The sequence below is a fragment of the Ascidia mentula genome, chromosome 3 (genome assembly GCF_947561715.1).
Source record: "Ascidia mentula chromosome 3, kaAscMent1.1, whole genome shotgun sequence".
In the NCBI taxonomy this organism is placed as follows: Eukaryota; Metazoa; Chordata; class Ascidiacea; order Phlebobranchia; family Ascidiidae; genus Ascidia; species Ascidia mentula.
The window spans coordinates 13,122,377-13,133,722 of record NC_138568.1 but is presented as its reverse complement, the minus strand read 5'-3'; the positions used below and the strand labels follow the sequence as shown (position 1 = coordinate 13,133,722).

The 11,346-nt window shown below is 35.8% G+C and overlaps 2 protein-coding genes across 2 annotated transcripts; one reads left to right on the top strand and one right to left on the bottom strand.

Moving 5' to 3' along the window:
- The first annotated feature begins 208 nt into the window (after positions 1–208).
- On the top strand, positions 209–1,452 carry LOC145896090 (dehydrodolichyl diphosphate synthase complex subunit DHDDS-like). Its single transcript, XM_082984928.1, has 5 exons — positions 209–513; positions 660–802; positions 868–984; positions 1,039–1,216; positions 1,306–1,452. Exons 1-5 carry the CDS (start codon positions 325–327, stop codon positions 1,450–1,452), a joined length of 774 nt encoding a protein of 257 aa, XP_082841054.1. The 5' UTR covers positions 209–324.
- LOC145896089 (SWI/SNF-related matrix-associated actin-dependent regulator of chromatin subfamily A containing DEAD/H box 1-like) lies at positions 1,426–6,958 on the bottom strand. Its single transcript, XM_082984927.1, has 20 exons — positions 6,820–6,958; positions 6,678–6,703; positions 6,465–6,550; positions 6,009–6,055; positions 5,717–5,793; positions 5,138–5,390; positions 4,574–4,725; positions 4,409–4,507; positions 4,122–4,345; positions 3,870–4,063; positions 3,537–3,808; positions 3,220–3,351; positions 3,081–3,166; positions 2,893–3,026; positions 2,709–2,830; positions 2,456–2,644; positions 2,276–2,394; positions 1,768–1,950; positions 1,607–1,710; positions 1,426–1,550 (listed from the first exon to the last, which is right to left on the bottom strand). Exons 1-20 carry the CDS (start codon positions 6,872–6,874, stop codon positions 1,498–1,500), a joined length of 2,607 nt encoding a protein of 868 aa, XP_082841053.1. The 5' UTR covers positions 6,875–6,958; the 3' UTR covers positions 1,426–1,497.
- Between the last annotated feature and the right edge of the window lie 4,388 nt (positions 6,959–11,346).

The window sequence follows — 11,346 nt, the reverse complement described above, 5'->3', positions numbered from 1 at the left end:
GTCCTATTGGTGAAATATTTTTGAAAAGGCCTACTGAAGACCTCAATAAGGTAATTGCTTTTTGCTGAACAAAAACACCTAACTTTAAACGAACAGGAGCGAAGTCATTTTCACAAATGAAAATATTCATCCGCGCAACGCGCGTTGCGTAAAACTACGTCACAGAAAGGGTATTTCCCCGATGAGTATTTTTTTTCCAACGCGACATCAGCAAGATAGTTGTATAAGTCTCAATGATTCCTACAATTTAACAGAAAGTTATATGTTTAATAAAACTACGGTTTACGGACGTTAAACTAAACGTCTTTAGATAACAGCGAACTTATGGCGTTAGTACGTTCTGACAATAGTTTTGAACAAACATGGATTCAGAGATGTTGCTGTCGGTTTATGTGCAAAAGACCTATCCCAAAACATGTGGCGTTTATAATGGATGGAAATCGGCGGTTTGCAGCTAAAAAGCAAGTTGAAAAAATAGAAGGACATACGCGTGGATTTGATAAACTTTCAGAGGTAAAATGTTCTGAATTAATTTTATTTTTTCTGGGATCACTGTCTTAATTTGGAAATGTCATTAATTTACTTTTATATGCACATGCTGCTCTGAAGATTTGTTGAATATTAAACTGATTGTGAGGTTGTTTAATTTGTTTGGTCAGGTACTAAAATGGTGTCAAGACCTTGGAGTAGCGCAAGTCACTGTGTATGCCTTTAGTGCTGAAAACTTTAAGAGAACCAAAGAGGAGGTGGAAAGCCTAATGGAACTTGCACGGCATAAACTTGGACTTATTATCCAAGAAAGGTAATATTTAGGAACTAAAATATAGTAAGTTCTACAATAAAATTCTAATTTTGTGTTTAATAAAGAGACCAACTGAGGGCAAATGGGGTGAGAATTCGTGTGATTGGAGAGTTAAGCCAACTACCTGACGATGTACAACGAATGGCAAATGAAGTGATGCTTCTGACTAAAGATCATGCAAAGTCTAAAAAATTTTTTGATTGTATAGGTGCAATATTATAACTTTTTACTTCTAGATGCTGCCTGAATGTATGTCTGGCATATACCTCTCGACACGAAATGATCCAAGCCATGAAAGACATAAGCGCAAAGTTGGAAAATGGCACATTACAGGAAGACACCATTAGTGAAACATTGTTCCAGGAAACTTTGCAGATTCCCAAGGTTGATTTGCTCATTCGAACATCAGGGGAAGTATGTAATTTGATGTGTTTGTGACTTTTGAAATTGAACTTTTCCAGCTGCTTAATCTGTGCTCTTAAAGCTGAAATTTTATTTTTCAGATACGACTAAGTGATTTTTTGTTATGGCAATGTAGTCATGCATGCCTGCAGTTTCTTGATGTATTATGGCCGGAGTTGTCCATTTGGAATTTTTACTCGTCTATTCTGAAGTACCAACAGTTCATTGCAGCAAAGGATTCCAGATAGGAATAAAGTTCTAAATTTATTGACACATTTGCAACAAAAATATGGTTAGGAGGACAACGATTCTGTGATGAGAGTAGCAAGGTCTATTCCATCAGTGCCTACAAAAAAGATTATTTTAAACACAGAATACTGGTTTGCCACCACTTTCGCTTACTGTTTTCAGTCATTTCCTTTTCTAATTGCAGCTTGTTTTGTGCAAACTTAAACATTCTTTCTTCTATTGAATTTTTAGACACCAATTTAATTATTTCAACAGTTCTGTGTAAGAAATGCAACAAATGACCAACTTGTGCAATAAACAAACGACATTCAAACCTTGTTTGTCCAACTCTGTGGCAACGGTCTTCAGCTTGTTTGTCATTGTATGGATTGCAATCTATATCATGCAGAATAACAACACTGGCTGAAGTGAGATTTATACCCAAACCTCCAGCTTTGGTAGAGAGCATAAATATAAAGTAAGATGCTTCATTGTTGAAAGTATCAATCAAATTCAGTCTACAAAATAATAGTTTTATTTAATATTGGACAAATGTTGAATTTCTGTTACTATCACAAAGATGGCATATCTATGTTTCTATTAAAATAAGTTTCGCTGGAGAAAAAATGCCCACCCATTCTGTCCTCGTCACAATGGTTCAATTTTACAGTTGAGTAAGCACAGATGTGTGTGTTGTTACTATGGCGAATTTGAGGCATTTTTAGTGGGGTTTTCAGTGTTTTCAATAAGGTATCTATTTGTCTTTTTAACTTAAAATAATATTAGGTCACTAAGAAGCCCCATCAACAGTTACTTTATTCTCACAGTTTATAAAAAATTCACCTTTCTGCCATAGGAGTTTGTCCATCTAGACGGAGAAAATTATGTTGGCGGTTTTCCAAATACTTTTGTAGAATGTCCATCATCATTGTAAACTGACTAAAAATTAAAACTCGCTTTCCCTGAAAAGTCAAAAAAGGCCAAATTATGCCTACATATTTTTAACAACTACTTCTTACATACCTCTTTGTGCAGTCTAGGCAGAATTGAATCAAGATTCAAAAATTTTCCAGAATCAAACAAAACTTCATTGTTCAACCGAAACTTATCAATTACACGGTGCTCCATACATAAATTATGTAACTCAAAATCAGTCATTACTTCCATATCTTCATACAAGTATGTCTCTTCAGACTCCATGTAATTTACATCCTTTCAATTTTTGACATAATTTTTAACAAAACAATGTCACAAAAACATATATCATGCCAAATACATTTTTCAAAAGACGAGCCATTTTCCGAAGTTTAGTTAGGCTGTAATTCTCACGACGTAGCAGCGGGTGGTTGGCCACTTTCCTTAACTCCATGAAAACATTGCGAAGCTCAGATTTTGGCACTGCGAATGAAGAACATAGTTTGTTTCCAAGGCAAAATACAAATGCACGCACATATACTTACAACTTTTTTTCATTGATTTGTTTTTTAAACTGGTCTTTACTTTTAGGTACAGCTTTTCTTGTGCTGATGTCATATCGCAAAAAAATACTGTCTCCTGTTTTTCAGGGAGTTGATGCAACACATCTTTTTTCATTCTGCAATAGTTAATTTTTTAATAATCAATTAAAAAAAACACCTTGGCAACTAGCCTGCGCAGAACAAATGGTTGCATTATTTGTTTTGCATGTTCAATTCTCTTCTGATAGAAATTGCTTTTCACGGTTTCATGCCCACTCTGTCAAAAATTTGGTGTAAAAGTATCATAAACATTTGGTAAGTTACTTTTACCTGTGAAAACATGCGAACCAAAGTGCTGGTTGTCTCATCAAACATGTCAGGCATTACAAAACGTAACAATGACATTAATTCCAACAAATTGTTTTGTAGTGGTGTGCCAGTTAAAAGGAGTCTACGTTCTGCCTGGGAGGACAAATGGAACAAAGATAAAATTTTAAAGAAAACAAGTGGCTTCAAAACTGACTTTTTTACTTGCCGTCAACAATGATTGTCAAAGTTGGTGACAATATCACAATGTAGTTTTATGCTATCTGTTTTCATCATCAGCATGTTTGTTTGTTATATTAGCTGCGACAATATCAACATACCCTTATTTTCATGAGTTGTTGATACCGCTGAGATGACATATTTTTTAACATGTGACCCTCATCAAAAATCGCATAGCATATTTCCAGTTTCCTAAACAAATTCCTATCCTCTGGAGTGCTCACAGCTAGGTTATAAGTTGTTAAAATGACATCACATAATATTCTTTCCTTCAGCAAATCAGACCGAATAGATTTCCGATCTATTTGTGAGCCGGTGTAATGAAGCACATGTAATGATGGACACCACCGACCAAATTCTCTCACCCAATTTTCTTTAAAAAAACAAAACAAAATTGAAAATGTAAATACTTTTTAATATTTTATTGGTTTTACCCAATGTTGATGTGGGAACAACAACTAAATGTGGATTTGATGTTTCATTTAAACTGTGCAAATGGGCAAAGAAAGATATTGTTTGAATTGTTTTACCCAAACCCATCTCATCTGCTAGAATTCCATTTACTTTATTTCGATGCAACAAAGCTATCCAGTTGAGACCAATCATTTGATATGGTTTTAGGAAAAGGCTGCACAACAAAACATATTTTAGTAATCTGGTTAAGGCCCACAGCCATTGCCTCATACTTTTGAGGGATTGTGGCAGGCTGCTGTGCAACCATGATGGATTTTGACTTCCGAGGTGACTCTGTGTTTGCATCCCGAACTTCATTAAATTCCTTTTCTAGCCTGTCAGATATCGTTCCACATTTTTCCATCAATGAACACAGTGTTTTTCTTTCTTGAAGTAAGTCAATACATGACCAAATCAATTTCTGACTTAAATTTTTAGTTTCTTCAAGTTTTGTGATCTAAACAAAGAGTAACGAAAATCAACATTTTTTAAAAACTACACAAATAAACCTTGTCCATACCAAGTCATCCCAAGAAAGAAATGGCCTCAAACCAGTAATAACATGTGCTTTTTTTAAACTACACTCAGATATTGTTCCCAATTCATCCAGGGAGCTTTCCTGCAACAAATATATATATCCTAGTAACGTGCAGAACAAAAATATTGATTGAAATTCTATGCAAACCTGAAAAAAGTGCAATACACTATTCTTTTTATTAGTACTAATATGATCCTCATCACTTTCAGACGACCAATCTGTGTCAGACTCATTATTTCTATTGGATTTTTTGTGAGGTATTTCTTTTGCTTCATCATTAGGAGGTTGCAGGATGTCAACTTCACAGAAAAACATTTTACTTTATAGATCTTTTTGCCAGTCTTAAAATTGTGAAAACATATAGTCTTGTTCGTTTGGGGTATCAACAGGCATACATTACATCAGTGTTTCCCAACTGGTGGTACGCGATGGCATTCCAGGTGGTACGCCAGCACCCTTTCATAATTAGCGGATATATATTTCGAATTGAAAAAATGTAAGTGATCCCAAAATGTTCGTTACTTCATCCCCTAGGTTACTTTGTAACACTCAACTAGGTGGTACGCGAAATTGTTTTAACTCCAAGTGGTCCACAACCACAAAAAGGTTGGGAATCACTGCATTACATAAAAGTAGCACACATATGGATGTCAGTGGCACACATATGGATGTGTCCAATAAATTGTAAAAGTGGCCGTGTTAATAACCTACCTGAATTTCTTGGACTGATAATTCGTCTTCGAGAAATCCTCACAAATTTTTTATGAGCAGCAAGTTTAGGACTAACATGCGTTTCATGGTTTGTTGTCTTTTCATCTTCACTTGAACTCATTTCCAAAATATGTTTTTTATCAGAACTGCTGTTTTTAGCGTCTGCTTGCTTTTTATCTCCAATGGAATTACACTTTCCCACTTCCTCATTTTCATCAGAACTGCTGTTTTCACTTACAAAACGACAACGTTTCTAAGAACATAAAAATGATACTTGTCAAAAGTAATATTCATCTGTTGTGCAACTTTAACCAGTTTGCGGCACATTTTACACAAAGCAAAGGAGAGCTTTAAAAAACAGGTAAATTTTGTTAATGTTATAATTTTGGATTAAGTATCAAAATTTATATGTGATTGAAAGTTTATCTGATGAAGTGTTTACATTCTCTATTGAAAGAGCAATTAAATCATAAGTAATACAGCACTGGTAGTCACAGGTTATAAAAAAAAAACTTTTGACCCCGAGCAGTTTGCAGTTTAAACCACTACAAGTTAAATATACAATGTGCAGGGTCTTACAGCTCTCTTGTTTTTAAACAGTGGGGATTCTGGTGCATTGAAAGACTTTGAACTTGCAGTAAACTTTTCCACATTTTCTGTGTAATATATGTATAAAATTAAACACTCACACAAACTGCTATTCATTGTTAAAATGTTAGGACATAAGTAGCTTTTGGCTACAGACATAGCTTGATTCATACTTTACATTAATAAAACACATTTACAAATTAAAAGTGGGATTGAACATTAACAGGTAATTTCCCAGTTTACCATATTACACTATTAAATAGTCCATGTACCATGCACTTACCAGAATCGCTTTCATCATTACTAGATTGTGGTGAAAAAAAGTCATTTCTAAAAACAAATAAAACATTTTTGTTGCTGAAAGCAAAAAAAGTTTGTTGTTGGATGCCAAATTATGAACACCATAAGAACAATTGTTGGTAGCAGCTCACTAATAACATATTAATGGCTCCATTGCTCGTAAGTTATTGGGTTATTTGCACAATTTTACATGTAATTCAATCGCACCTCTTTAAAGAGAATCCTGAAACAAAGCCTAATAAGCAGATTTCTTACTGTGCAACTTTTGTTAATGGGACACCCTAAAAAACTAAATAAAGTAGCTCATATTAACAAGGACAGACTGTTCATAAAACATTGTTTTTCACACAAATGCAAATTCTTTGCCGAACGTTTTATACCTTTCACCTATCACATTGCCTATTTGGGGAAAAGTGGTGTGTATATCAACACAATTTACCTTTCTGCAACTCTTTTCTTTTTAGGTTCAACTTCATTTTCACATTCGCTCGAATCAGAAGAAAATTTTCTTTTTATAGAAGCCATCTTAGGAGCAAAAACAGGACAATGTATTGGTTTTACAAACTAAAAATGTGTTTCAACAGCATATGAACAGTCATAGAATGCAAACAACCAAAAATATATAACTGCCTATATTCAAATGATCACTCACCTTGTCTGAAAATGAGGAAATGTTTTCTGTAAAACAGAAATTTCTGTTTGTCAAAAACCTTTACACTGGCAGTTAAGCAGATAAGGCTAGCCTATGTATAGAAGATAAAAGAAACTAGAAAAAAAAATGAAAAACTTCAAACCTGAAAAGAGTATTTTCGAACTTCGTTGATGTTCATACGCAAATCGACTAAACATTTCCAAAATACTCGGCTTTAGAACCTCATTATACCCACACAAGAACACAAACTAAACCTTCAAGAAAAATGCAAAAAAATGCGACCAACAGATTGAATGAAGAAAACAAAGAATCATGCTGATAATTCCGAAAAAATGACGGTGTCGGTATTTCTAAAATAAAATGTATTTCACCGCTATTGCGAGTTCTTTTACGAAAAATTTGGAAAATGACTTGATTTGATTGCAACTACCCGCGTTGTATTTCCTTTTATTGCCGAAAAACTTTTATCGCGATTACCAACATGAATGTATCGCAAGGATACTGCTATATCGCCAATTTTGTTTTAATTTTTTTGCACCCACATACAGTTTGGAACTTTGGGGAAATCACGAAATAAAGCAAACAATGGCGCTCGTTTATTCGAAGATTTTGTGTCAAATTGCCAAAAAAACTACAAAAAACAGACATTATTGCATTATTTGCCACATAGGCTAAGTCGGGGATTCAAGCATATGGAAATAAACACAAAACGTAGGGTATGTAGCCTAGGCTTATTTTCCACCCATCTAAAACTTCTGTTTAATAGACCACTGTGAGGTCGTCCTGCGACAGAAATGGCGACTTTGGGCTGTAATGCACAAAGGCTACTGGACCTTTACAGTGGGGAAAACGATGGGCTATATGTCCTATAAACGAACCAGTTTCTAAAATTCATTGATCCGACAAAACCTACTTTCAATATTCGTGGGAGTTATAACAATTAACATAAAAAAATCATGAATTTTTGGAGGAGACAATTAAATCATATTAGGCTATGTCCCCATGCACCAACCAAAATATTAGGGGGGCAAGTCCCCTGCGCCCACCCAGGATTTCCGCCTATGGCTACGCGCAAGAAGCACCTCTAGCTCGTGGTTTCGGAAGAGTTAGAATGGCCTTCAGACGAACTTCCCTAACGTTGACTACTTTACACACAAACTTTGACACAACCGCATACCTAACCGAGGTTCTCAAACTGTGCGTCATTTTGAGTTCTCAAGAGCGTAAAACTATTGAACATAATTCACGACTTTATAAATCTTGGGTTAAAGCTTCGGGCCAAATATCTTGGGCTTACTATAGCAGTTATTTGGGCTAATAATTGTTTGTCTTACAATAAAATTTAATTTTTTAGAAAAAGTTAAGTCAGCCTCGACTAAAAATGATAAACATTGAAACAATGAATCTTCTTGATAAATTTACGATTGGTGCGTCGCAAGTGAATCTTTGTAAGTGTTGTTTGAAAGAGAATGTTCCTTCCGCGCTTAGCCATCCTCAAAAACGGACATTTGTAGGTGGACGTAAAAAAACGGACATTTGTAGGTAGACTTCTGTGAAAATCGTTAACTCTCGGGAAAAAAACAATCACCAGTTTATCGGAAAAGCAGCGCAATTTTTTCTATTTTAGTTTGAAAGCAATAATGTTGCTGCTTTCTCCTGATTTTGTTGTTTCCTTTTAACACCTTTAAATAACTTACGTGCTGGTGTCAGAAGTGTCGTATTTGGGATTATAACACTTTATTGTAGCGCCCCATGTGGCCACTTTGTCACCATCAATAAATTAACAGTTTAACCTTAACAATAAACCCTCACACGATGACCACCTGCGACGTTTTGTTGAATAAATACATAGAACCACCTTAAATACGAAGTTGTCGCAATGTTGTTGTTACACTACGCTAATTTAAAACGAAAACATGTTTTTCCTGATTTGTATGCGGCATATGTCGTCATAGAAATGTTAAGGGGAGGGTGGTTAAATTTGAGGTCAGTTAAATCAGTCGATCTTGCTTCTATACTTAACTTACTAAACTAATTCTTAGTGGTACATTCTACTCACATAGATCGCTTATTTGACGTACGCTCATATATTGAAGGTTCAAGTAAAAGTTTCTTTCCTCGTACTTTTTCATTTGCAGTTTGTTCCGTTGACTATACGAAAATAGTGGAGTAGCCTACTTAAAGAATAGACTAATTAAAAGTTGTAATTTAGCTTTAGTTTAGCTCATGTCAAGTTTTGCCAAACTGCAACACCAAACGCTTGATTGCACAGTCAGAAGTTATACTTCAGCAAGCCAAAACTGTCCTAGCTATAGTGCAAGGCGACTTTCCTATAGGCTTCTTGTCTGTGTGCTTCCGTTTAAGGACTTTCTATGCAGGCAGCGGTTAAAGGCTTAATTCCAAACTTGTCCTCTAAAAGATTTTATTCGCACCTAAAAAAAATATACTCACATTTCAGTGACAAGACTCAATAAAATCATTTTGAAATGAAATCAAGTGACGAAACGCTTGCACATACAGCGACTCCATGAGAAATAATACATTGCAATAAATTCGTTACTATTGCCATTGGAAATGTTTTTATTGCATTTTGCAGAATGACCAAGACTGCAACAAAGGACGCTTTAACATAGTCTGGCACTTAACAGTTCACATTGGAAAACAGGATTATTTAACACACACATGCATTGAATATATTGCAAAACTGAGCGATTGCTTTTGTGGTGATGACGTAGCAATAGTTGAGCTTCGTAATGTTAAATTCATTGCATCATTAAATACAAATTTAGGAAAATTTAAATGACTTGGTTGGTAAAAATAAAATGGATTTTAGGAACAGAGATTTAAAAAATGGACTAAAAGGCGAAGTGGGGGTGTTTCCCAAGGTGTTGTAAGGTTTCGTAGGCAACTCAGGGCGCATACAGAGTGCCTGTCTGAATGATTCAGTTAAGTGACATTTTTGGAATATAGTATTTTGATAATTTAAGGTTGTTAAATAGCCAGGTTATAAGAGATGATGACCTTAAGACCAGTCAGTTAAAGAAGGGATTTTAAGAAAAGAATTTGTTTAACGTAAATAAATAGGTTTTAATTTGGGTCAATGTTGGTCATTGACTATTCAGAGCGGGTATATATTTTAGTCAAGTCCAAGAGGTGTTTAGTGGGGAGGTGTGATAGCGTGAGGTAAGTTATATCTGATGCTCATGTTGAGTAACTTGGATCCGGTTGTGTTTAAGTAGGGTAATAGCGAGGTGTCCAAAATGTGTTGATTGTTGTAATGTTTTGATAGGAAAGAGATAAAATAGATCAAAGTAGGGTGGTAGTTTGGTGACGCAATATCCTCCAAGATCACATCACCACACCGTCAGGCAAGTATTCGAATACATGGGTGGTTCTGGATTGCCGCGAGCAGAGGATTAATATCAGGCTAAGGGGATCACCCTAAAACCCGGTAACGAGGACATGGATGAAGAGTGAATGGTAGAAAGGAAAGTCAGTCAACAGTTCGTGAAAGTCGAAAGAGTCCAAATTGCGTGTGGTTGCCTGGTGGTAAAAGTCGCAGAGAAGTGTCGAAGTATGTGAGGAAATGAAACCGGGTTGAAATACTGATTTGGGGAAATTATTTCACAAATAAAGAGTTTGATTCGTAGATACCGAGATTTTGAAAGAAGTAGAGAAAAACTCAGAACCGACACCATGGGGACTGATGATTTTGCCACGAGGGAAAAGAAAGACTGCTATTTTGATATGAGATCCGGTAAGGTTGCAGTTTGTATGAAAGGTATGGAATGTACGAGGTTGTATTTTTTTGAAAAATTTCAGAGGGTTAAGGTAACATGAGATTTTATTTAAATAAAAAAACTGTGTGTTCTGATTGTTGTTAACGGAAATAACGGTAGGGGTCCCGTAACTAAAATATAAAGGCCTTCGTATTTAAAATTACTGTCAGAAGTCTGCCTTCTTAAAGAGTGTTAAACCAAGAGAATTGCAGCGTACCAATAGGATTCCCAGTCGCTGCTTTGCTGAAGCTAAAGGCGTGTTCTTGCTGTTAAAACTACTGCATTTAAAACTCCGTGGCAGACTTGTTTATTACTTGAAAGACACGATTGCAATACCAGGTGGCTTAAGTTTCATTTGTTTCAAGCGCGTTTAACACGTGACTGAATTGCAGCGAATTCACTAACAAAATAACGTGTGAACGTCACAGCGCGATGGCGAGAATAACAACAGGGCCGAGAGAGGTCGAGCGACTAAGAGAGTAGACAAGACTAGCCTAGGTTGTTTTGTGAAGCCTAAGGATACGAAATGGGCGTTTTGTAACAAAGTGTCAGAAAAAAATGTGTTGTCCAGCAGGATGCCAGAAAGCCTGTGGCAGCTCCGGCAGGAAAGCTTAACACCGTCTGCAGTCTTCGGTCCGTATGTGTTCCAAATGTCTAAAGAATTAAGTAGGGATACATGCGTGTTGCTACACATGTCCCTTCCTTGTGAAGATTGATAGTTTCTATCCGAAATCTAATATCGTCTTGACCTTTGGCTGTTGCGAATTGGGTTGCATTGAATTCGGTGACTTGTGGTGGTTATCGGCCGCATTATCGTCTTGGTTTTGCTGTCACGGTGATTCTTTTTTTCTGTGTACAAAAGAAAACCGGCAGTAAAATGCTCAAACAAT